Source organism: Eulemur rufifrons, chromosome 14 (genome assembly GCF_041146395.1).
Source record: "Eulemur rufifrons isolate Redbay chromosome 14, OSU_ERuf_1, whole genome shotgun sequence".
Taxonomy (NCBI): domain Eukaryota; kingdom Metazoa; phylum Chordata; class Mammalia; order Primates; family Lemuridae; genus Eulemur; species Eulemur rufifrons.
In genome coordinates this window covers 18,247,707-18,274,284 of record NC_090996.1, presented here as the reverse complement: position 1 = coordinate 18,274,284, position 26,578 = coordinate 18,247,707, and the positions used below count along the sequence as shown (strand labels likewise).

Genomic DNA, 26,578 nt, shown 5'->3' with positions numbered 1-26,578 from the left:
CATGTGCTCCAGGAAAGACTCAGGGCAGAGGGGACGATGGAGAGACTTTGGAGATGTGACGGCCTCACCCACACCCTGCACAACCCTCCCAGCCGCCTGTCCCAGTGGGCTCTTAGTGATTCTGGTCATTCAGTGTCGTGAAAGATGTAATCACACCTGACAAGATTCATGAAAGAGCAAGCAGCGTGATCAAAGAGCTATGAGTATGGACCGAAAAGATGAGGACCCCTGTATCTGAAGAGGTGATGGCCGCCTCTGGATTGCAGAGTGGACACAGATTTGTCCACCAGATCTAAGAATCCAGCGATGCTATTATCACTTGGTCCTTGAACAGTCATTTGAGGGAAACGTACAGAAAAATCTGCCCCAAGAGCAGATGCAGGCAGAGAGAAGGAAGGAGAAAACCAGCACCCTGGGGGCTTTACACGGCCACTCTCTGCGTCGCAGCTTTAACCCAGCGTCCCATTTTGTCATAAGAGCCTTTTGCACCGAGCTCTGTCCTCCACGCTGCACCACCTCAACCTACACAGACACTGTTCTGAGGGGCATTCTGTGGGCCACCCGGGTCCTGGGGAGGAATGGCAGACTTTGTGTACCCCTCCCCTCTCCCTCGTCACCTTTCAAGGCTGGACTCAAATGCCACCATCTCCAGGGAAGTCCCAGCTGGGAGCCGTTGCTCCCTGCTCTGCTCTTTGCTCAGAGCCCTTGTTGCGTGATGCCTGGCGTTGGAGGCAAGAAGCAGCAGAACGGGGTAGGTGAGAGCACAGGCTCTGGAGCCCCACTTGGGTGGTGGCTTACTAGGAGCCGGAACTTAAATCCAGGCTCAGCTGCTTCCGTGGCTTCCTGATAAAACAGGCCAGTGGTGGAACCTAAGTCCCAGGGCCACTGAAGGATGAAGGGATCCCACAATAATCCTACCAGCCAAGTCAGCGATCATTGTCATCATGATCATCTTGTTAATATTAAACAGGCCCTCTCCCCGAGTCCATATCCAGGGCTGACTCTGGGAGGACTCCTAGGTGGACCCTGAGATAAGTGTGTCTGGTGGAACCACGTGGCTCACCCGCATGCCATGGCAACCACACCGCTCAGAGGCCAGAGACAGAAGCCCAGTCACAATCAGGTCCTACCCTGTGTGCTCCCTAGGTCCTCCTCACCATCTGGGTCCTGGCTGTGGTGGCCCATGAGGGGGACAGCCCTCCCCGACCACCCCAGCCCTCAACCATGTAGGTCCCCAGTCACACACTCCCTCCTGACACCCGGTGCTCCCAGCTCCCTGAGCTTCCAGTTCCTCCTCCGTGCAAAGGAGCTCTGCACAGGTGACTCTAAAGGTCAGGTAAAATGGAAATGGTGGCTGTGACATGCACCAAGAAAATGGTATCTGTGACCAGTAGGATACTCAGCAATGTCTCCTGCTAGACCTTGAGTTCCTCGGGACCATGGGGCCACTTGTTCCAGAAATAGGCATTGTTGCCAGGCGCGGTGGCTCACGCCTGTAATCCTAGCACTCTGGGAGGCCGAGGTGGGTGGATCGTTTGAGCTCAGGAGTTAGAGACCAGCCTGAGCAAGAGTGAGACCCCGTCTCTACTAAAAAATAGAAAGAAATTATATGGACAGCTAAATATATATATATAGAAAAATTATGCAGGCATGGTGGCACATGCCTGTAGTCTCAGCTACTCGGGAGGCTGAGGCAAGAAGGATTGCTGGAGCCCAGGAGTTTGAAGTTGCTGTGAGCTTGACGCCATGGCACTCTAGCCCGGGCAACAGAGCGAGATTCTGTCTCAAAAAAAAACATAAATAAATAAAATAAATTTAAAAAATTTAAAAAAAAAAAAGAAATAGGCATTGTTCCTCACCATGGCTGACAGGACAATGCCTGTCCCAGGGGCTTGGATTCTGGTGGGGAGGAAGGGATGGAGTACAAACAAATACACAGATAAAGCATGGTATAATGTCAGGCGGTGTGATATATGTGCCGTGAAAAAACTCAAACCGGGAAGAGAGTAGAGGGTGACAGGGCAGCAGGTGGTGGGGCTCGATTTTAGATAGGGCAGAGACTGACTCTGATTTATCTGAATCCCCTGCACCTAGGACAGCTTTTTATGCAAAGCAGGCTATCAATTAAAAAACACACTTTTCTTCGATGCCACCTGAATATTACTGATGCTCTCAGCTGCAGTAGGGGAGTTCCTTTAGCAATTCCTTTCACAAGTCTGAATAATTATCTACTAATTTATCAGTTTCATAAATCCACATTTTCATAAATCATTCTGTTTAAGGAGAGGCACACGTGGAGTACCCGCCCTGGATCCCGGGTGACTGGATGCCAAGACTGTTAACATGGCATCAGAGGACAGGGAGAGAAGTTGAGGCGGGCTCTCTGCTTGGGTGATCAGATTTCCTGCCCCGCCCCGCCACAGGGTCTCCCAGGATGTGGGCTCCTTCTCTCTCCCCGGAGACTTCTGGTGGCCACGGCGTCCCTTGATGGTTTGCTCCAGCGAGCATAGCTATTGCCATGTTTGGAAATTGTCTCTTAGTTACTTGTGTTTTCCTTCTGTTTTATGTTGTCGTCCAACAATCAGGCATCTCCCAGGCTTCCAAGCCTGGAAGAGATAAGCAGTCTATAATAAATGCTCCTGCCACGATTGTTGAAAAGACGGATGTATCAGCCACTAAAGAAACATTTAAAAAGTAAACAAAGAAGTCACGGACAATGCCACCACCTTACCTCAACAGCCGATTTCATTTTACGTCTATCACCTTCCACTCTGAGGCCAGAAACTCACTTTTTTCCAACTTTGCTTTTACCATGCAGGTGCCCTTTTTTCACCCCTCTCTGGACAGATGATAAACAATCCCCCATGTTTCTACACAGTCTTCACGATTATAACAGCCGCGCAATATCCCAGCTTCCTCCTACCTGGCGGTGGACATTTGGCTTGTTGTCAGGGTTTTGTTATGACTAAACACTAACCATCTTCTTGCTCAGGAACAATTTGCCAGAATGTGCTTACTGGGGAAAGACCCAGCATAGCATTCTCTATGTTTTCATATTACTTCCAACAAGGTGCTGTGAGTTACAAGCAATGTCTAGGTTTGCCAATTTCAACAGCATCTTGATAGCTTTAGACGTTATCTTTGTTGTGGTGAAGACCCTGGAGGCAAATTGCCTAAGTTTCCATCCCAGCCCTGCCTTGGACCAGCTATGTGACTTAGGGCAAGTTACTTAACCTCTCTTTGCCTCAGTCTCCTTATCTGCTAAGTGGGGATAATAAAAGTATATACCCTATAGCTGTGGTCCCCAAACCCTGGGCCACAGACCAGTATAGGTCTGTGGACTGTTAGGAACTGGGCCGCACAGCAGGAAGTGAGGGGCAAGTGAGGGAAGCTTCGTCTGTACTTACGGCCGCTCCCCATCGCTCACATCACCACCTGAGCTCCGCCTCCTGTCAGATGAGCGGCCGCATTCAATTCTCATAGGAGCACGAACCCTACCATAAACTGCACGTGTGAGGGATCTAGGCTTCACTCTCCTTATGAGAATCTAACACCTGATGATCTGAGGTGGAGCTGAGGCAGTGATGCTAGTGCTGGGGAGCAGCTGCAAGTACAGATTATCATTGGCAGAGAGGTCTGACTGCACAATAAATGTAATGCACTTGAATCATCCCGAAACCATCCCACGCCAATCCATGGAAAAATTGTCTTCCATGAAACCGGTCCCAGGTGCCAAAAAGGTTGGGGACCACTACCCTGTAGGGTTGTTGTAGAGGTTAATGTCTTAATACAGTTAATTCTCATTCTCAGATTCCGTATCTGTGAATTTGCCCGCTCACTACTGCTTATCTGTTACCCGCAGTCCATTCCTGCGCATTTTTGGTCATTCACAGACATGTGCAGAGCAGCAGAAAACTGTAGTCACCTGACGCTCACATCCCCAGCTGAGGTAGAACCAGGCAACACTTTTGCCACCTTCTCTTGGTGTAAACAAGTATCCTTTTGGAGGTATGCCTAATGCCACAGTTTTCACATTTTTGTGCTTTTTGTTGACGATTTTGCTGTTTAAGTTGGCCCCCAGACATTCTGCTGGAATGCTGTCCAGTGTTCCTAAGCACAAGAAGGCTGGGATGTGCCTTCTGAAGATAATATGTGTGTTAGGTAAGCTTTGTTCAGGCATGAGTTGTGATGCTTTTGACTGCGAGCTCTAGGTGAATGAATCAACAGTGTAAGAGGGCATCTTTGCACAGAAGCACGCATAAAACAAGGTTGTGTAGTGATCGGTTCATGAAAATAATGTGAGCAGAGACTCTCAGGAACCTAACCCTGTATTTCCTCTAGAAGCAATGGTTCAGTATTCACGAATTCTACGTTCACAGTGGCTTTCTAGACCACACCTACAGCAAATAATGAGAATTAACTGTATATGCATTTAGAACAGAGTTTGGCACACAGAACATACCTTTTACGTGACTGCTATTATTTTTTTAAATTTAAATTTTGCTAATTTGGTAGGTACCTATTTAATTACTAAAGAAGATGCACACCTGTTGCCGTGTTGGTTGGTTGTCTGTATAAATCTGGTTGTGGGGGTGGGTAAAAAGGTGTTTGTAAAGATACTGGAGGGTTTGGTGTCACATGGAAGCAGCTCTGGAGGGGGCTAAAGAGTACATTGTGCACTGTTTATGGCAATGGACTCTCAGGAGTGGGAAAAGGACCAAGTTCGAAGTGTGAGGATGGGCTTTAGTGAAAGCTAAATTAGAGACCTGGCCACACTCATGCCAAGACCCTTTTAGCCAAAGGATGTGATAATCATATCATTAATCCTGAACAAACACCTATAATCAAACATGGATATATTTTTTAACTGCATCAGAATACGAAATGATGCCATTTGAGATATCAAGGGTGAATGTTTGAGAACACATATATTCACTGAAGCAAAAAATTAGCCTGCCCAGTCTTGCGAAGGATGTTTTCTGATTTGTAAACGTGTTATGTGAAATCTCTCTCGCAAAGCCTTAGACTCTAAGCCACTTTTTGTTACACGTCAAACAAATTTTCACTATCCACACAAAGTGCGATTGCATAAAATTGGGATCCTCTCAGAAAATCCAGGTTGTGTGATAGCAGGATGCACACACGTGGTCCCTCTCTGCCTCAGCCACCGTGGGGCAGGGACTGTGCTTTTGTTTTTGCTAACGTGCGTTTGAGCCTTAGAACGAGAGCAGAAACTTCCCTGCAGGGCCCCAGACAGTCTCCCCCTCGCTGCTTCTCTGCGTGTGTAATGGGCCTCTTTAGAAGCTATTTGTAGACAAACAGCTGGGCACACGTCCCCCGGCCTCTGATTAGACACGCTTCACCCTCAGAACAGCAGTTCACTCCTGGCTTGTGGGTGGCAGCCGCCCAGACTCTCATACGATGAGGAGCAAGCAATCATTTCTCTTGCAGGATATTAAAGCAGTTGAAAACCAAGGACCCCATGCAATTGAGGCTGGAGCACTTGGAGCAAGGTTTCTCTGTCTACGTCAACGGGGCCAATTCTGAGCTGAAGACCTCACCACGCAAAGCTGTTCACCTCGACTTCTCCAGAAGTGCCTCGCACGCCGAGGGGACACGTGGTGAGTGCAGGGCCTCCAGGCGGCGCCGCAGCTCCGTTAGTTAGAATTAACTAGGGACCATGGAACCACATCCTGTGCACATGAATTTCCCAGCAGATAACTAGTTAATGAACACAAGTTAACTATACCCACTTGGCCAGAAAGAGAGCATGAGAGTAAAAACGAGAAATCCTGTTTATTCTTTTTTTTTTTTTTTTTTTTTGAGACAGTCTTGCTCCATTGCCCTGGGTAGAGTACAGTGGCATCATCATAGCTCACTGCAACCTCCAACTCCTGGGCTCAAGTGATCCTCCCGCCTCAGCCTCCCAGAGTGCTAGAATTATAGGCGTGAACCACCACGCTGAGCCTGTTTATTCCTTTTTAAACTAGTCTTGGCTTCTACTGGCCCAGACCAAAGGTGGCCAGAGCAGTTAATTCCTAGCTTTTACATTTCCTGCATTTCAAGTGTCAGTATTTAAGGAAATTTCTAGTGTAATTTTGGATTATATCTGATTTTCACTTGATATGTCTTAACTCGGGTACCTGACCTCTGTGTAATATTTGAATCCACCGTTCATTTCTGCATTTAGTTAATCCATACCTTGCATACTTTAAATCAATTTCATGTGTCCCCAAAGAAAAGCACAGAAAACCCAAGAATGTAATAGGAAAGCACACAACAGAGTGTCTGGCCTAGGGTAGGTACCAAAAATGATTTGGCAGTTGAATGAATGAAATGGCACAGCTCATGGAGTCAGGTTACCATGGGGAAGCCACTTTGTCTCTTTGTGCCTTCGCTCATCTTTAAAATGGGACTGTTAATGAAAAGAAACCAAACTGTACAATAATTTAAAGATGCTTATTCTGAGCTAATATGAGTAACTGTGGCCCAGGAATGCACAAACCCAAGGAGCCCTGAGTAAGTGGTCCTGAGATGGTCAGATTACAGCTTGGTTTTATACATTTCAGGGAGGCAGGAGTTAGTTAGTTATAGGCAAAGACATAAATCAATACATGGAAGGTGTACATTGGTTTGGCCTGAAAAGTCAAAGGTGGATTTAGAGATTCTTTAATTGACACTTGTTTGAGAAAGTTAAGCTTTGTCTAAAAATTTGGAGTCAGTAGGAAGGGATGCCTAAGTTAAGATAAGGGGGTCTGTTATCTATTATGTGATACCCTGCCAGCAAAAAAAAAAGACTTGTTAACTAGATTTTATGGATTGTAAGGTGTGGATTAACCCTTGCCTTATGTGGCCTTATGTCTTATTTATAATTTGGTATCTTATTGCCGCAAAGAGTCTGTTTCATCAGTCTTATGATCTCTATTTTAACATTAATGTTGGTCAATTATTGTGTCTAAACTCCAAAAGGGGGGGGTATAATGAGGTGTGTCTGACCCTTCATGATAGGGAACTCAGTTCCAGGGTCCCCTTGGCCAACTGGGGTCCACTTGGCCAAAATGGGGCCCATTCAGTCAGTTGGGAAGCTTAGGATTTTAATTTCTTAGGACTTAGGACACTAGGGTGTGTCAGAATGCCCTTCAAGGCAGCCTACCTCGTGTAGAGGCCAGTGTGCTATGAATTACAAGAAGAGGTTTTGGAATGAAGCAGAGCTGTATTTGAATGAGCCCTGTTCTGCCGTATTCAAGCTTTGAGACCTTAGGCAATTGGAACTTCTCTGACCCTTAGTTTCCCATAAAATGGGAATAATTATGCCCACCTTGCAGACTTGCCAGGAAAATTAAATGACATAAGAAATGTAAAGTGGCACACAGTAACTTTGATTTGTGTTACTCTAATTCATGGCTTCACAGATATGGTAAGATCCCAAGCATTAATAGATAGTAAAAGTCAAAACAACAACAAAAGGATAGGAAGAGAAAGTGATGTTCCAAAATGTTTTCCTCGGAGAGCGACTGCAGTTCAACATGGAATTTAGCATGAGCTTCCTAACCACCAGGGCAAAGAGGGAAATCAGTGGCTCTCCTAGCTTTCATGGTGGACGAGGCAGGGCAGACATGCTGCTCGTTAGAATTAGGCCTTCCCTGGTCCAGGTTTCAAGGAGGAACAGATAATAGGATTCTGTGTCCGTGGAGCACCAGCAGTACATTCATTCATTCATTGACCAAATATATCCACCCTCTACACTCTATTACACAAATGGACCTATTGTACATACTGTCCTGTACATTGCTCCTACATCTTGGAGATTATTCTTTGTATATAGATCTGCCTGGTTTGGCTGTACGTTGTACATATTATTCCATGGCATGGATGTGCTAGGACTTATTTACCCATTTTCTTTTTGGTAGGCATTGAGTTTGTTTTCAAATGTTTTGTTGCTACATGCAGTGCTACAGTGAATATTATCATGTTTGAGACTTTGGGCACACTGACATGCATTTTAGGTGTAAGTCACAAAACCATCCATAAGTGTGAGCTTATCATCGGTGCCTTACCAAGTCTCTTTCCCTCATCTCTGGCACAGATTACGGACGAAGAACCGTGTTTCGAGAAGCTGAAGAAGCGTTAAGACGCAATTCACGGACAGCCCCCAGCAAAGTTCAGCGCCGAGGATGGCACCAGGTCTGAAAACCCAGGCCAGAGTCAAGACCATAGCCCCAGCTCACACTTTAGAATAAGGAGTGTGGGGTTATCGTGGGAATAGAAATAGAATGAGGGCATTGAAAACCCCATAGGCAGTAGGTGGGTCTGGCTGGGCACTGCAGTGGAGCCTTTCAGCATGTGGAACTGGGCTCTGAAGAGTCCTCTCTCTGCTGCATGGGTCCTCTCTCTGGCTGGAGCCACCCCAGCCCCACTCAAGAGTGTAAGAAGGTCAGACTCAGAGCCCCATCACGACAACTCATTCATACAGCAGTTTTTAATTGAGCACCTATTATGAGTCAGACACGGTCTTAGATGCCAGGGATACAGTGGGTGAATAAGATGGAACGCCTGCCCCATGGAACTGAGATGCCAGTTTGGGTTGCTGCTCGTGTCAGAAGCTCCCATTTCGGAGCCCCTACCCTGGGTAGCAGGCGTGGGCTCAGCTCCTACAGGACTCCTCCTTTGCCCCCATTGAAACCTAGCCCTGGTGGGTAAGTTTCAATGGTGTCCCTCTTTTTAGGGAGTGGAGGAGGTGAATGCTCAGAAAAGTTCTGTGAATTTTTCAAGGTCAACAGTTAAGAAGTGGCAGAAACAAAACTCACACTCAGATCTTTCGCTCCAAGTTCTGTGTTCTTGCTCATACAGCCCTTGAGACCCGACCTTGCAGTCACTCACACCTTCCCTGGGACCGGTGGGTCTCAGCCCTGATTGCACATTTGAATCACCTGGGGAGGTTTTAAAATACAGATGCCCAGTCCCCGCCCTCGGAGATTCTAACCTGGTGAGGCTTAAGCAGTGGGTTGTTAAAAATTATTGTTATTATGAATCTTGTGTTCACCGAGATTGAGAACTACTGCTGTGTAACATTTTGCACTGTGCCAAATGGATGGGTCTACAGTACATGCTTTCATATGCCTTATGGGCCCAGCCTCCTTTACTGTTAGGTCCGGAAATGTCCTCATTGTGCCTCTGAAGAAATGGAGGCCCAGAGGGGTAAGGTGACTTGCTCAGAGTCACACAGCTACTAAGGGAAGAGGGTAGGCTGGGACTTGAACCCTGGACCTGTGAAGGCAAACCCAGTGGTCTTTCCTTTTCCTCACCAGGCATTGGCAAGTCTGTGATTAAACCTGGAAGGTTCCTGCCTATCTGAGTGCTGATGAGCAAGGCCTAGAGGGCACACAGCCTGGAGGCCTCCTTTTGTCCCCAGCAATGAATATTAATTTGTCGTTAATGAGGCCTTTCTCCACTTCCCACTTAAGACAGTTCTTCTAGTTGTTTTGAGAGCCTTCTATTACCAGGAGCCATATTTGTGTCTGAGACTGTGGCTTAATGGCTGGCCCCAGAGTCTGTGCAATTTAAAAGACTTGGCCTAAGATTAATTAGCATCTCTCTCCTGCCTCTCCTTGTGGTCCCACACTTCACAGGGCCTAATCATAGCTAATTTCCTGGCTTCCTGATGCCTTGAGGGCTGTAATTGTCCTTCTACACCGTATCCGTCTGGGGTCAGTCAGTATCCAACACAGAGACACTCGGCTATTTTGAGCAGAAAGGAGGCGAGACAGGGAGTCAGGTGCTTACAAAATCCTCGGGCTGGCTGAGGGGTGGGCTCTAGGCTGGGCCTCCAGGTTGGCGCCCAGAAAGCATAGTCGCTTCGCCCTGGGCTGCGGCGGGACGGTCGGAAAGGCACAGGATCCACATCAGGAAGCATCCCCTTAGCTGCAACCCAGGAATCAGGGAGCCACTGCCACCACTGTTGGCCTCCGAGTGACCCCGGGCCTGCTAGAGCAACAGTGCAAAGAAAAGTTGACCCCTATCCTGTAGCCTGGCTAGGAAGTGAGGGGCAGTGTTGAAAACCCTGTCACCTCCATGACCATGTTCAGCACAGAATCAGCCAGCCTCTGTCCCCCTCATCACCACACCTCACTTCTGCTTTCCCTGTCACATGTGAGGCTGAACCTGAGTCACACCCACCATCTAGGCTGCCAGGGAGCCTGGGAAACGCAGTTGCTTTCTGCCTCTACCCCACAGCCAGGCCCCCTGGGATGGAAGCGGGATGAGTGCTGGGTGACAGGTGCTGTGCGAACTCTGTTCCACCTACACACGAGCGTTTGAGGGCCACCACTCAGAGATACAGACAAACCAGGGGGCATTCCCGAGTGGTATGTGGGCTCCAATGCATGTCATGGAAGAAATCAGCCATTAATTTAACAGACTTTATTGGCACCTGCCAGGGCCCCAGACACTGTGCAGGGCTCTGGGGTAAAAAAAAAAAAAAACAAAAACCAAACATCTAAAAGGCTCAGTTCCTGCCCTTGAAGTTACTACTGTAAAGACATGGGGACTGTATAAGTGGGCGGAGGGTGTGACAATTGATTTCAAACACATGAAAGGCTGGCCTGGTGGAGTCCAGAGGTTAACAACTTGAAGTCTGTGGGTCAAACTTGCTTCCAGATAATGTTTTTTGGACTCACACAGTTTATGAAAAGACTTTTGGTCACTTACTAACATTTAGATTCAAAAGATTTCATACATATAAAAAAATCTATATTCCTACTTCCCTGGAAAAAAATGGAAAGATCTGGTCCCCTTCTTCCCATTAGGCGGCCGGCAAGAAGAGTGGAGTCGTGGCTGCCCTCTTTGGACAGGGCAGGAGCCCTCCTGTTTGTCGCAGTCCCCACCGCTCCCCAGCGCTCCAGTGGTGAGGCCGAGTGGTATCACGCTTGGGCGGCCATTTCTCTTATCTCGTGCTTCCATTTCCCACCCAGCTCATTGGGGTGTTTGATTTTGTGGCCCTTGGAGAGTGGAAGGAGATGGGCTTTGGACTGTTTACTAGCTGTGTGCCCTGGAGCCGGCAACACAACCTCGCTAAGCTTTGGTTTAACCATCGATGCAACCTCCCAGGGCTACTGATGGGGAAAGTGTGCAGTGTGTGTCATAGGTGGTTGGTCAGCAGGGGTGTCTGCTGCCTCAGTTGGGAGCACCTGGCAGCAGGTTACAGGCAAGTCTAGAGGAATGGTTCAGAGACCCTGGAACCCAGCAGCCCAGGTTCAAACCTCAGCTCCACCCTTTACTGGTTGTATGGTCTGGTCTTGGCTAAGCCACTTAACCCCTCGGTGCCTGCTTTCTCACTTGTCCAGTGGAATTCATAATGGTCCCTGCCTCATCAGGGAGTTAATGAGGATCGGGCGAGCTAGTAGTGTTTGTAGAGAGGTCAAGCAGGGCCTGGCACGGGAGTCACTGAACAGTACTGGCCGCAGATGGTGAGGGTGGCTCGGCCTGGAGACCGCAGGGCTTTTCACTCTAGTGGGTTCCTTTACTCATTCATGCGTTACTTCCTTCATTCTGTGATCCCTTACAGAGTACCTACTGAGTTTTGGACACTTATGGGTGCTGGGGTCAGAGCAGTGAGTAAGGCCAGTCAGGCTCTGCCCTCCTGGAGCTCACATTTGTGGGGACGAGTAGGGAGGCACATGGCCAGAGCAGGCAGGTAGGTAGACAGTGAGCAGGGACATGGGCTACACTGCGTCTGCGGGAAGAGTCACTTTAGCAAGGGTGGGCAACAAGGCCTCCCAAGGGGCCATATCTCAGCTGAGACCTGCCCTGAGATCTGGGGGGAGAGTCTCCCAGGTGGGGCACAGCCAGGGCAATGGGCAGTGGGCCGGAGCTGAGAGGCATGGTGGCCAGTGCGGGAAGGGGGAGCAGGTGGGGGTGGGGGTCAGGGCTGCAGGTAGAAGGGGCCGATCAGGCAGGGCCTAGAAGACCACGGGAAGGAGTTTGGGTTTCCATCCAAACGCGAGGACTCCCCAGGACAGCACCACGTCTGGGTCCATGTGATGGAAAGGTCCCCAGCTGTGTGTGCAGGGAGAGGCTACCTGGGAGCCTAATGCAGCTCCTGGCTCCCTACCAACCTTCCGCAGACCCCCTCCTCGCACCTCTGTCCCCTGTCCCCATGCTTCTGCTGACTCGTACCTTCAGCATTCGCCTGACCCATCGAGCCTCCTCCAGACAGGGTTTTCACTCCCTCCATACTGGTTTGCAGAAAGTTTCCGAGAGAGAGAGAGAGAGAGAGAGAGAGAGAGACAGTCTGAATCTCTCAGCTCGTCTTTGTTCCCAGGTCATGGCCTGCAGTGCTGGCTGGTTAGCCTGGACGACCCCCGCACCCCCCACCAGCCCATGGGCTGTGACCAGAGGTGGGGCCAGGTCATCTGAAGCTGTCCTGCCTGCCCTAGCGCTGCCCCTTGTCCCGTAGCTTCCGGTCAAGGGGGCTGGAGATAGGAAAGAAACTCAGTGTGCCAACTACACTATTACTGCTGTCGTGAGGGAGAAGGACTGGAATGCTTTCCTGTGGCCCCAAGAAGTGGAGTTGAGTAAAGTTTCTCCCAGGTAGAAAGTACAAGGAGACAGTCTGGAGCCCACAGGATAGCAAGGAAGACGATCTTTCTGTCCTGACCCTGTTGGATGGCTCCTCCATGCTTGGAGGCAGCCAGGCGTAGGCAGAGTGGTCAAGGCAGCCAAGTCCCCGATGGCCAGTGGCCAGTTCTCAAAAGCCACCCCATCAGGGGAGAGTCCACAGCCCTTTCCCAGTCTTGGGCCTTCTCCCGTAGGGCAGTGTCCACCTGGGGGGACCAGCAGGGCCACGGGGTCACCTGGTATAATCACACGGATCATGGCCGGGTCAGGGGGGGACATAGTGGTCTGACAGTGGTCACAGAAAACAGTGAGCATGTGCAGCCACAGCCGTTCCCCCAGTCCACAGCACCATCTCCTCCCCGTCACAAGCTCCCTTCTCTCCTACCGGCCATCTGGCCATATTACCCGTGGTGTCTCTCCAAAACTCTCTCGAGTCACACGTCCCATTTCCATTGACCAAGATACAGTTGCTTTCTTCAGTAGAAAGGATGTCCCTTCTGTGGTCTTGCCCAGCAACAAGAAAGCACTTTGGTTGGGGTAGAGCTGCCCCGACAGAGGGGCGGCCTCAGGCGCCCAGACCTGAGGATCCCTGGAGCTGAAGGTCACAGTGTCACCAAACGTTGTCTGCTGGCCAAGAGGCTGATGGGCTCCACCCATAAAACCCTTCCCAAGACTCTCTGGTTCAGGGGCCTTGGGGAGGCTGATGACGCTGGCTGTGTCGGGCTTCTGGGCTGCTGCCTTTCCTGTGGGATGGGCCGGTGGTGATATATGGGCTCTTGCTCATACTGTCCTTTTTTCCCTCACCACTTCTGGGCCTTAGATCTTTCTGCTGCTATCAGTGGATTAAGATTTATGGCTTCCCCAGCCTTGTAATACTTGGGTGGACAGCGGCCTAATCAACAGAGCCGTCTTTTACCAAAATGCTGTCAGATTTGATGAACGTCATCGGCTGTTAGCATTAAATTGGTAGTGAAGGGATTGGCCTTCCAGCAATTTACTGTGCGGTGGGCTTTCCTTAAAGGTCTCGGAAGAAGGTTCATCGCAATTATTCAGGCAGAGGCTTTGCTCTCACTCCATTGCCACATCCAGTCTCCTGTTGTGACCTGGGCAGCTTCAGCACCTTCCGGAAGGCTCACAAGTGAAAATGTGAATGAAATGTTGGGGGCCCTTTCTTTTGTCGTCCTCTTTCTCAGTTCTGAAACCCCTGCAGTGAGAACAATAAGCGCAACAACCCAGAAAGATAAGCCTTTCCATTGACCTTGCACTACACGGATTGTCAGAGTGTTGAGCGCTGCTATTTATAAGAGATCAGATAAATCTGGGAAGAACATATCAAGGTAGACCTCCCCACCCTAAACCTACCTTTGTCAGTATTTTCAGAGTTCTCCTACCTCTAGAGGGAGCCACTTGCATATCGCACAACCTGCGCAACCATACAGGGCAGCCCCCAGCCTTGCTCTTTTTTTTTCTCACTTGACAACAAGCTTTCATGCACACCTCTTAGAACACTTCGCGAAGAGGAGTGGCAGATACATACAGATAACTCTGGGCAGGAACTGGGCTGAGTGTAGGCCGGGTATGAAATAAGCTAGCCTGGGGCTAGCAAATGGGAACATGGGTTTGGGGGGGTAGCAGGGCTTTTAAAATTCTCTTCGGGCGTATGATTGATCCTGCAGGGGTCTACCCAGGTCTGGGTGCTGCAAGTAGGCAGGAAAGAGCAGCCACTCAGGAACACCCACTCGGGTACAGCAGTGTGCCAAGCCCGGAGCACAGTCATCAGCCTTTGCAAGGGCGGGAAGGTAGGAGGCAGCATGCGTGCACGGCCTGGGGGCTGGGCTGGAACCTGCCAGCCCAGGCTCCTCACTGGGAGGTGAGCCTTCTCATGTGTGGGGGGCTGCTCACAAAATCTCCTCCCCGTGGGGGCAGAGGAGCCTCCCTGGGGCTGGGGGCGGGAGAGTAAACCAGATGGAGGGACTATTTATTCCTCTCTCCGGCACCCACTCAGCCTTAGAAACTCTTTCTGGACCACATTAACTTTGTCACATGTTGCTTCATAAACACATTCTTCCATTATGTGTGCCATGTGACCTCCGTGAGGGCAGGGCATTGGTTTTAAAATTATTTTGTATCTCGCCACGTTTCCAGCACCTTGTATGCAGCCTGTGCTCAGTAAGGACTCACTGATTTAAGTGCCTTAGTGCCGCCTGCAAACCTGTGTCCTGACACCTTGGCGGCGTGTGTGCAGTTGTGCTAAACTGCTGGGAAGGGCAGATGGGGAAACTGCAGAAAAGAAAGGCACAGCCGGGCTCTCTGTGAGCGCTGGAGCGCTGGCTCACGTTTCTGATTCCAGTCCGAGGCCAGCAGAGTTGCGTTCATCCCAACTGTCTCTTACACTCGGGCGGGAGTTGGCCCAGGAGCTCAAACAACGTGACAGGACTCATTCTTCGTCTCTCAACTCTCCCATCCCCACTGTGCCCCATGTGGTACCTGGGTGGCCACCAGCAGCTCCCTGCTTCATCCTGTCACCCTGCTCCTGTGTCTCTTGGGCTCCTCTGAACCAATACCATGAGCCAGGGGAATCTCACGCTCTGATTGTCCAGACCTGGGTCACACGCTTCATCCACGGAGTGGGGATGGGGATTTATTTCCACCTGAACTACTTGGGTTGGGGGCAGGAAGGGGAGAGGATTTCCCAAAAGAAAACCAGGCTGTTTTTACCATAAGACGGGGGAATGTGTGCCAGGCAGGCAGAAACAACAGGACCTGCCGCAGAGCCTCATAGATCTCCGAACCTCATGCTATTTGAGATTGAATGCATGTATAAATCACCTTGGGTTTTGCTAAAATGCAGATTCTGATTCCCAGGGCTGAGATGGGGCCTGAAATTCTGCATTTTTTACAAATTCCCAGGAAAGGCCAGTGCTGCGGGTCCAGAGACCACGCTTGGAATAGCAAGGCCTTGGTCCCAGCCCCTTCTTTTCTAGATAAAGGACTAGAAACCTGTGGAGAGGCTGACTGCACCCAGGCCCTAGCTCCTCCCCAGGCCTGGGCTGGGCCCAGGGGCCTCCCTCCCTCCCCCTCTCTCGCCCTGACTCTTCCCCAGCTAGAAGGCCTCCTAGCATTTGGACATTATTGAGTGGTTCCTGGGGCAGGGGGTGAGTGTGCTCTCCCGGGAGGTATCATGGAAAATCCATCTCAGCAATGAACTTCAAAGCCTTTACAGCTTCATCCCAGCCGAGGCAGGAAGGCCTCCAGGAATCTCCTGGCCTAGAAACCCCCATGTTATGTGTTCCATTAGTGTATTCCCTCCACGGCCCTGGTGCTGAGGCTAACACGCCCTCTGAGAGCAAGTCGACAAAACCTGGGAGGAACATGGCACACTCAGAGCTGGAGGTCAGGGCAACAAGACAGATGTCAAGAGGGCGGGAGAAGGGGGGATCAGAGGACAGAGGGAATGTGAGGGGGCCCAGACACAGCATGGGATACTTGGGGCAGGGAGGGGCATCTCGGAGTAACTGGAGCTCCTTAAAGCGGAATATGTCCCGTGGCCCCTTCCTTCTGCACCCCTTCCTCCTCCCTGTTCTCCCAGGGAGACCCCCACCTGCCTCATATCAGCCCGTTATGCTCCTTCTCTCCAAGATCTTTTCCTCGAGTGATCTGTAGCTCAGCCCCTGCCTCCTTTTTGTGTGTTAGATATTCTCCAAAAATTCTCTAACCCCATCCACTCTCTCCAAATGCCACTGTAGCCCAGGGTGGACACATTTATTTTTCAGTGTGCCTGCTGGAGGCAGTACAGTGTGGGAATTTAGAACAAGGGTCAGTCCACAAACTACAGCCTTGGGCCAAATCCAACTTCCGCCTGTTTTTGTCCATAAAGGGTTGTGGAAACACAGCCATGCCATTTACTCAGGCACCGTCTGGCTGCTTTTGACCTACAGTGGGACTGCTGAATATCCCGACAGAGACTACATGGCTTACAAAGCCTAAAATATGTCCCCTCCGGCCCTTTATAGTAAATGCCAGCCCACCCCTTGTTTAGACTCAGGCCTCTGATTAGGCTCTGTGGCTTCCTAGCTGTGTGGCCATGGGCAAGTGGCTTGTACCTTTGTCCCACGGTTTCCCCCTGGGGTTGCTGTAAGAACTAAATGAGCAAATGTACCTAGGACTTGGAGTGGCACTTGGTCCGCTTTAAGTGGCACAGCACCTACCTAGTATGAAAGCGCCAATTCGGGGGGGCAGGGCATCGTGAACTTGGATCAGCAAGGAGACCTGTCCTAAGCTGCTGAGAGTCTGTGGGGCAGTAAGGCTCTGACATCATTTTCTTCATCATCAAGATAATAGCTGTGTTTACTAAGCATGTGGGAAGTTGACTTTTACAGGGGTGAAAGGTTCTAGCGCCAGGGCGTCGGGGGAAATGCATGACCTGTATTACCCTTGAATGTCACTTAGATGGGTCGTGGAGTCCCTACATGTGACTTTGTGTCCTCTTCCATCCCTCAGTCACAGGGTCAAGACTAGGATGAGGTAAGCAAGGTACCTAGAGCAGAATATTTCAGGAGGCCTCACTCTCGATGTGTGCACGTGCAGGTCAGCACCTGAGAGCGCGGCCCCCCGTACACACCACTCCCTGGGCCCTCGCCCACCTCCACCCTGCCCAGCCCCTGCGTGCTGAGCCCAACACAGCCAGCTTTCCCGCCAGCCTCCAATCGGGTGGTGGTTTCTGCAGTTCACTACCAGATAGCGTAGTTGGCTTGCTTTTAGGGGCCACATTGAACAAAATAAATGCCTGAGAAGAGGTCTGGCCACCTCTGTAGAGTGGATGCCGCGTGAATAGGCACAACCTCCCCACGCTGTGTGCCAAAGCCCCATGCTGAGGGCTCAGACTGCATCACGGCGTGCCATCCTCTTGGCAGCTCTGCGATGACAGTCTCATGAGAGCCATCTTAACAGACGTGGAAAGTGGTACTCAGGGAGGTTAGGTGACTTGTTCAAGGTCACCCAGAGAACAAGCATCAGAGTTCCAGGAATTGAACCAGTCTGCCTGAGTTTGGAACTCAGACCCTTCCCCAGGCAGGAGCAACTGTAATACAACCACAGAGATGGCGAGTGCCCAGAGGGCATCGTCAACTGGGATGGAGGTGCCGCATGCTACAGAAGCTGGGCTGAACACGGTGGCTTCAGTTGCTGTTTTCTCGTGAACAAGGCATTTAGAGGCAGCTGCTGGGACGAGTGGATGACCCTACCGGGAACCCGGTGGGCTCCTCTGTGTTTCCACTGGGCCGTCTTTGATGTGTGGCTTTCTTCCTTATTTTCACAAGATGGCTGCTCTGCTCCCAAACACCCATCCCCATTGCAGTCAGGAAGAAGGGTGGAAGGATAAAGCGCAAATATGCTGTATCACTGAGTCTGTCCTGATCACCAGGAATACAGAAGCTCCACCCTGGGGGCATCTAACCAGTGGCATTGTCACACCTGGATCATTTGGCCTTCCCTAGCTGCAAGGCAATGTCACCATCCTAACAGGGCACATTGCCACTTCAACAGAACCAGGCAGTGGACAGATGCTGGGTAGGCAGAGAGAGAGCAGTGTCGCCAAAGCTGGTCAGGTAGGGTGTGGGTACATGGAGAAGATCTGGGAGAATGGAGTTAAAATTGGGAGAGCAGCATGAGCAAAGGCACAGAGGTAAGAGAGTTTAGGGCACAGAGGAGGGTCAAGACACTATCACAAATAACATAAATCCTATTTACATTGGCTTGAGTGAAAAAGAGGAAGTTTCAGTGGGTCTTGCTTCAGGTGCGGCTGCATCCAGGGGTCCTAAACAAACTCATCAGCACTTGGCTTCATCCTCTCAGCTTTCTTTGCTCTCTCTGTGTTTGGGGCAGGATGGTCCCCAGAAGCTCCTGGCAGAAATCCCTTTAGCTTAGCATCCCTGCAGGAAGAGGGCACCTCCTCCCCACTGTTCTAACAGGAGTCCAGGACTGTTCTCATTGGCTGCCTTAGGTTCATTTCCATCCCTGAACCAGCTGGCCAGGGCATGTGATGAGGGGCGGAATGGGCTGCCTGGCCAGGCCTGCCTCACATCCCCACCACTGGGCCACACATGGACTGAGAACAGGGAAGGAAATGGGCCCCAGAAGAAAACAGGGGAGGTGTTTCCCAGAGGACAGAGCCTGGATGCTGGACTGACAGAGCTGCAGATCCCAGGGCCCAGGAAGCAGTTGTTTTTGGCCTAATTGTCAGGCGTGTGATTATACGCACAGGAGTCTGTAGGAAGACAGGCTGTGGCCAGACTGTAGAGTATTGTGCCGGGAGTGTTGGTTAAGGCACAGGTTTGGCTGCTCCCACAGGGAGACCCAAGTAACAGTGTCTCGACAGCATGAAAGCTGATGTCTCTGATGTGACACTGCTTAGATGGGGGCAGTCACCCCGGCCCAAGAGGTCATTGAGGAGCCCAGGCACTAATGGTCTTGTCGCTCTGCCATCCTCCAGCTGTTGCTCTCCTCCCCTGGTGCCAGGCAGCTCACCCCTCCACGTGCCAGCTGGCAGGAAGGGGAGCAGGTTATGGGGAGGCTGGCCCCTTCCCTTTACAGGCACACCTGGAGGATGCCGTGCACACTTCTCCCTCCCGCCCCACCTCATTTGCCAGACGTGTCCACGTGGTCCCTCCCGGCTGCAGGGGAGGCTGGGAACGCCATGTGCACCATCTGGAAACCTGACGCAAGGGAAGAAGGGGACAATGGATGGTGGGAGGCAGCCCAGCGTCTGCCAGCTCAGGCCAATGAGCTTGTTTCCCAAAGAATGATCCCAGGAATGCCAGAAAAAAAAGAGGCCCCACCACACCGTTTCCACAGTCTGGAACGTTCCATCGTAGGATGTCCGTAGTGTGTGTCTGTGTGGCCAGGGTTTCCCAAAGGCATTTGATCACAAAGCTCTTTCTGAAAAGCTTAACACCTGCTAAAATTCTACCGATAAATAATTTCAAACCGAGAAGTTTTTTTAAAAAATTCTACTAAGCACACTTTGGACGGTAAGAAGCAGTCAAGACTGGTGCTGGCCGGTAGGGGATGGGTGCTGCCGGGCCAGCGTTCGTTGTGACACACTGCTATTCCATATAGGCACGCGGCCTGTAGAATCCAAATCCTGAGGTCCTGGCTCCACCCTCCACTGCCAGTCCTTGCCCCTCGGAGGATAAAGGTGTTCATGCCACCATATCTGAAACGGTCTGAATTTTTGTATGTAGGAATCTGTGCAGATCAGAACCGAAGCTGGCCCACGGCTCCACGTCAAACCTCCTCTGGACTATTCTGAAGATTTTGAGCCGTGTGGGGACGTGACGATCAAGGCAAAGGATGCTCCTGAGGGTCGTCTGCAGGTAGGGACTGGCCTCAGCCTCATGCCGCAGTGGCCCTTGGTGGGGGGGGGTCACTGTCTGGCAGTTATTTATTCTTTCACTCGCCCCTGCTTTCCGTCTCTCTTGCATGGATTTCGCACACTCTGGTGGGCACACAAACCGTGCGCGAGGAGGTCAGTGTGCAGAGGCACCGGTGTCTGGTGTCTGACCTGGAAGAGTCAACAGCATGCAATCCCTGTACAGCAAGAGAGTGCGGGGGTGGGGGCAGAGCACCCTGGAAGACTTCCCAGATGTTGGGGTAGCTTAGAAATGTTGGGGTGACCTAGGGAGATTGCTGGCATCAAAACCTCTGTGGACATGACAGTCTGCATAGGTGTGGCTGTTTTCCAGATGGTAAGGACATTCCAAGGGCAGGAAGAACTGAAAACAGTCTCTCTCCTGGGGTGGAAAACTGGTCCAGGCCAGCAATCTCCCTAGGTCACCCCAACATTTCTAAGCTACCCCAACTTCCAGAGGGAGTGACATTTGCCCTGGGCCCTAGAAGCTGGGAATGAGTTTGAGGAGCACGGAGGTGAGGGCAGGCAGGCAGAGCTGATACCAGCCTGTCCACACGTGTATATATGCACCTGTTAAATATTTGAATATCATCACCTGGGGTAGGAAAAGCCACACGTGTAAAATCCCAGAAGTCCATGCAGCTATAGCTCAGCGTCTGTGTGGGTTTAGTGGCTGACAAGGGTGATGACGGGGCATTTTACTCCCTTCCTCAAATTGCCATTTCATTTCTGAAATCCACTGAGCTGCAAAAATATATCCTAGTCTTTCCTCCAACAAGCATTTGTTGAGTACCTATTTTTGAGCATCAGGCTTTGTCCTAGGCACCAGAGATCTGGAAATGAATAAAACTGATGTGATGTCTATTCCTAAGCAACTTATATACCAAAGGGGGGACAGACAATAAAAAAAAAAAAAAAGGGCAAGAAATCAGCAATGAGGTAATTTCAGATAGCCGTAAGTTCTCTAAAGAAAACAGAACAGGCCTGGGATGGGGGTGGGGTGGACGGTTAGAGTTTATTCCAGAGGCATTGTTTTTATAATTAGAATGAGTAGATCATCTCCGTGGTTATGTACAAGCAAAATGACCAAGAAGTGGCAGATTAAAGTCAAGTTGGTAAGCCAGACCCTGCCCCATTTGCTAGAGCTGCGGATTCAATAGCCTCACTGCAAGGGCAGAGTCTTGCCTCCGTGTGTTGCTTTTATGAAAAGAAAATGCCTCACAAAGGACATGGGAATGCTGTCCAGGAAACATTCCTCTAGTTTTTGTTGCATGTGGGTAAGGAGCAAGGATCACTGTGTTTCACATCCTGGTTGCAAAAAGCCCGAGAGTTAATTGGAAATTTTTGTCTTCCTGAAAAAGAAAACAAAAGTCCCTTTCTTTTCTTTTCTTTTCTTTTCTTTTCTTTTTTTGAAACAAGATCTCACTTTGTTACCCGGGCTAGAGTGCTCTGTCATCCAGGCTAGGGTGCAGTGGCGTCATAATAGCTCATTGCAACCTCCAACTCCTGGGCTCAAGCCATCCTCCTGCCTCAGCCTCCCAAGTGTCTGGGACAGCAGGCATGCACCATGACACCGGGCTAATTTTTCTATTTTTAGCAGAGACAAGGTCTCGCTCTTGCTCCAGGCTAGATAAAAGTCCTTTTCTATGGAATGACCCAATGACCTTGTTTCTCTATGTAGTCCATAAAAGTGAGATTTAAACAGTAGGCAAACTTGTGGGCTTTATTACCTTTCAAACCACCTCCCACACAACACACACACACACACAAACACACAACTCACACACACACCCACACACCACACACTCTTTACTTTTGAATCAACCAAACAGCCCCCTGCTCAGGATCAGTCTGTGCCAAACAGTCATCGGTTTCCCTTCATTTGGGGGGCTCGGTTTTAGCCACGTACCAGTCTGTTACGGTCCCAGCCCAGCCCCATGTCACAGGATGTGTGTATGCCCTTCAAGCAGGAGGCCGTGCTAGTTTGCCTTTGGTCAAGCATCGGGCACCTCTTGTTAAATTAACATGCAGTCCTTCCTTTGCAAGCTCCCAAACTCCCTGCAACACAAGGCAGCCGCGGCGTCCCTCATAAGCTATTAAGTTCCATTAGCATTCCTTTGTGCACGTGCTCTGAATTGGCATGGCTGCTGCTCCACGGCACTTAATTTTCTCCACTCTGAGTGCTTGATTATATTTCTTTCTTTCCTTTTTTTTTTCCCCATCTTGAGGGGGCACTACATAAGGCTTCACAGTCAATTTCCCCTTGGAGTTATTTTCCTGCAAAGTGAAGGAGTAAAATGGCAGTGCCCGTTTTCGGTAAAGGCAGAAGTCTTAAGAGATGCAATCTGAACAGGAAAAGGAAAAAAAAGAAAAAAAAGCACGTGGCTAAATATACTCAGCCACCTCACACTGTTTGCAAGTGCAGCCTGAAATGGAGCAAAAGGAAACGCGTGTCCGCATATGTACTTTTCATCTGACCTTCACTGTTGAAACACAGCAGCCTCTCGCCTTCAATCACATCCTCAGTGAACTTCAATTTCTTGCCGGCTCTGAGTTCACAGACCGGCATGCTGCAGACACGTTCTGTTGGCCTGCACCCCGTTGACTTGCACAGTGCTTTTAAAGGATGTGAATTACTAGCTGACATTTAAGAATCAGGAGATTCCATGTGAACATCTGAATTGGGGGCTTGAAAAATTGGGGGATTTGGTGGGGGGGTCCACATTCTCACATGCCGACAATGACTAGAGCTGAGGAGCAGCTGTCCCCTTAGACAGGGCTGTGTGCTCCAACATGCCCCAGTCCCAGGCACCGTTCCAGACACTGAAGATAAAGCAGAAGATAAATGAGTACATAATGTGCCAGGAGGTGACACGGCTGCTAAAAATAAAGCAGAGAAAGGGGACAGAGAAGGATGGGCAAGGGCCTCCCCTTGATGGGGTGATATTTGAGTAGAGACCTCCAGGAGGGAAAGGAGGGAGCCAGGTGGGGAAGAGCCTTCTAGGCACAGGGAGCAGTGAAAAGGCCCCGGGGCAGGGGGGGAGCCAGGGAGGAGGCCAGTGTGGCCAGTGGGGGGTGAGGAAGAGGGGTGAGGTCAGAGAAGCAGTCAAGGTCAGATTGCATCGGGCTTTTGAGGACTGTGGCATAAGATGGGGATTGTCTTTCAATCAGACAGGAAGCCGTCACAGGGTTTTGAGCAGTTTCACAACTCCAGTGAGAGGAGGGTGCCTCTTCCCAGAGAGTACCACCAAACTGCCAGGTCTCAGTCATGTCGGCTTCCCTGGGACATGGCTGTGTGCTGCCGCGGACAATACGATCTCCATTTCAATGATATTGGCTCCATGGAAGAAGCATTAGGAACAAAACAAAGTGTACATTTTTAGAAAGTAAGGTATCTTATTTTCCCAATAATACATGATCAATATAAAAAATTCAAATGATATTAATACAAAGAAAAGTCCTCTCATTGTCCCCCTGCCCCAGAGATAATTATTGTGAGTATGTGGGTACATTCATCTAGACTGAAAATGGCATATCTCATTATATCCAAGAGAAGATAGTGAATCTGGAATGTCTCAATCCTGTCCCATTCCCAGTGAGTGATGTGTCCCAAGTTCAGTTATCTGAGAACATGACAGATGGCAGGAAGGCTTGACCACCCTGACTTCCTCTGGAATGGCTTCTGAGTTTCTCTTTCCAATGGGTGGATCTCGAGTGGGGTGAATTAGGTATTTTCCCCCAATTACAATTCAATGTCTTAAAGTTGTCATTTTTACTGACACATATAAACAATTAAAGGCCATCATCCTTGACCAAACTCCTCCAGTGGAACGGCCCACCCCCACCCCGTCCCCAGCAGGGCTCTTCCACAAATCCCTTCTGTCCTCTTTCGTTCATTTCAATGGCGAGACTTAAAAAATGAGGGATTGCTTTTAGGAAAATTCCACTGCTTGGATACTTCTGCTGTTTGGGACTACCAAATAAATCATCTCTGAGCAAGTGCCTTTTTAAAAAACTTTTTATTATATTAACAGAATTGAGATTATACCATCCATTCTATTTGATAATCCAATTTTTTTTTTTTTACTCAACAACATACCGTGGGCATCTTTCCACACTAATACTCACTCAACCCATGTATAGCCCAGTGGTTCAGAGCACTGTATTGGGAGCTGGCAGCCTGGGTTTCAGGCCTGCCTAGCTGTGTCTTCTGTGGTGTTGATACCGTGGGGATTGAGTGCAGTCAGGTCTATTTTGGGAGTGAGAGCAGAGGGTGATTTAGTGAGGAGAGGCTGGAGGCAGGGAGACCAAGAGAAGAATGAGGCCCCCGCCTGTCTTCAGGGACAGTGAGTTGCTTTGACCATGCCCACTTCTCTGTGCTTATCTCTAGGATACCAAGTCTCCCACCAGCACCACGCCCTGTGATTTTAATTTCTCTCTTCTGAACGCACAGGGACATTCTGACCCTCCAAGCAATACAGACAAAGAAAGGATCCTCTTGACCATTCAGGATGTAATGGTAAGATCAATTTGCAGCATCCTAACTGAAAGGCTGGGGTCTTTTCCATAGCCAAGCACCTGTGCCTTAAAATGGGTCCTGCAAGAGGTTCTATGAAAACAACACAGACTTGCAATAGAATTTAGCTTTAACAAAAAAAACCCCTCTGACCCACCCACCAAAAGATTTAAAATAACATGAGAGATGTGACTTAATGACATTATTTAAAAAAAAAAAAAGCATAAGATCTCACATTAAATGAGCACCTTACTAAGTGCTGAGCACCGTGTTGAGCATGTAACATCCATCACTATATTAACTCTGTGAGTTAAGTGCTAGATATTTTCCTTCCCACGTTATAGTTTGGAGAAACTGAGGAACAGAGAAATGATGTTGCTCATTCAGGCCTCAGGGAAGCCCCCTCTGAAGGCCCAGGCTCCATGACTCCTTGTTCTTTGGAATTAACAGTCACAGGCTGGGAATGGCGCTGACCTATTTCTGTTTCAGAATGTGCCACAGTCTGTTGTGAATATTATTGATGTTCTGCCTGGGAGCAAGGTGTTCAGAGGTGACCGTCCATCAGTTATGCCTAATAGTGTTTTAAACAATGATAGAGAGAAACTCTCCTTAGCCAAATATCTCCCCAGTGAACCCATAGCTGAGAACCTGGATGAAAAATGTTTTTCAAAACCAAAATCCAATGAGGAAACAACCAAACAAACCCAAATTGAGGGGCAATCTATAAAATAACTGGCCTGGAGTCTTCATAAATGTCAGTGGCATGAGAGACAAAGAAAGGAGACTGTTCTAGGTTAATGCAGAATAAAGAGATACCACAATAATGACGTGTAAGATCTGGGGCGGGGGAGGAATTGCTAAATTTAAGAATTGTTTTAGAAAATTAATGAAATTTGAAAATGGGCTATATTGTATTAAATAATAATATTGTATAGACATTAATTTGCCTGAGCTCAGTAGTTATCTTGTGGCCAGGTAAGAGAATGTCCTTGTTCTCAGGAGACACCAGCTGAAGTGTGCAGGCATAAGGACTTGAGATGTCAACAGCTAGTGCATAAATGGGTCAGAATAAAGAATTTGTGTGTACCTATTGAGAAGGAGGAAGTAGAAGGAGCGAGAAAGCAATGTGGCAAAATACTAACAAATGTGATTGCAGGTAAAGGATTTTTGAGTGCTCATTATACTAACATAAATTTTCTGTGGCTTTTACATTTTTTCAAAATGAAAAAAAAAAAAGCACATTAAAGAGGAGATGACCTGCTTCGGTAGAATCAAGCATTAGCAAAACAAGAAATAGAGAAAAGTGAAAAAGGAGACCTAGTTACCATAGTAAGATTGTATTAGTGTCAGCTTCCTGGCTCTGAAGTTGCACTATAGTTACGCCAGAAGTTACCATTAGGGGAAATAAATGCCATGTGAAATCTACAATTATCCCAAAATAAAGAGTAAAAAATAAATAGATAAAAGCACAAAGTCTGCTTCGGATTCTGACTCTGGGTTTGGACTCAGCCATTATTCCGTTTCTGAAGCTGCTCACCTGACTGTAATTTGCAGCTGTGTTTGCGAACCACAGTTACAAAGAGAAGGTAGAATGGTGGTTCTCAAAGTTCCGTATGCACAAGAATCACTTAGGATATTTATGGAAAATGCATATTTTAGGCCTAATTTGTAAGCTAAGGGAATGTGTATATAGGAGGTAGCACGTTTTTTAACAAAAGAAATCCCAGCGGATTCTGAACATTTTTTGAGGTATTTTGGACTTTGCAGCTTGGATTTGGGTACTATAAAAGAAAGAAGTTTAAAAAATCAAAGTTGAAAGCTCTTCTAGGCCAGGTGCAGTGGCTCACGCCTGTAATCGCAGTACTTAGGGAGGCTGAGGTGGGAGGGTCCCTTGAAGTCCAGAGTTCAAGGCTCCAGTGAGCTCTGATCGTACCACTGCACTACAGCCTGGGTGACAGAGCAAGACCCTGTCTCTGAAAAAAAAGCAAAAAAAGCTCTTCAAGGCCAAAAAGATACAGAATGGGGCGGGGGAGTCCTAC

General features: G+C 49.2%; 1 protein-coding gene across 1 annotated transcript in view; it reads left to right on the top strand.

Moving 5' to 3' along the window:
• KATNIP (katanin interacting protein) overlaps positions 1–26,578 on the top strand; it is a 169,054-nt gene that overhangs the window by 48,424 nt on the left and 94,052 nt on the right. Inside the window, exons 4-7 of the mRNA XM_069486777.1 lie at positions 5,452–5,621; positions 8,087–8,184; positions 19,857–19,988; positions 24,414–24,542. Coding sequence (XP_069342878.1) covers positions 5,452–5,621; positions 8,087–8,184; positions 19,857–19,988; positions 24,414–24,542 — 529 coding nt within the window. The remainder of the gene's footprint in view (positions 1–5,451; positions 5,622–8,086; positions 8,185–19,856; positions 19,989–24,413; positions 24,543–26,578) is intronic.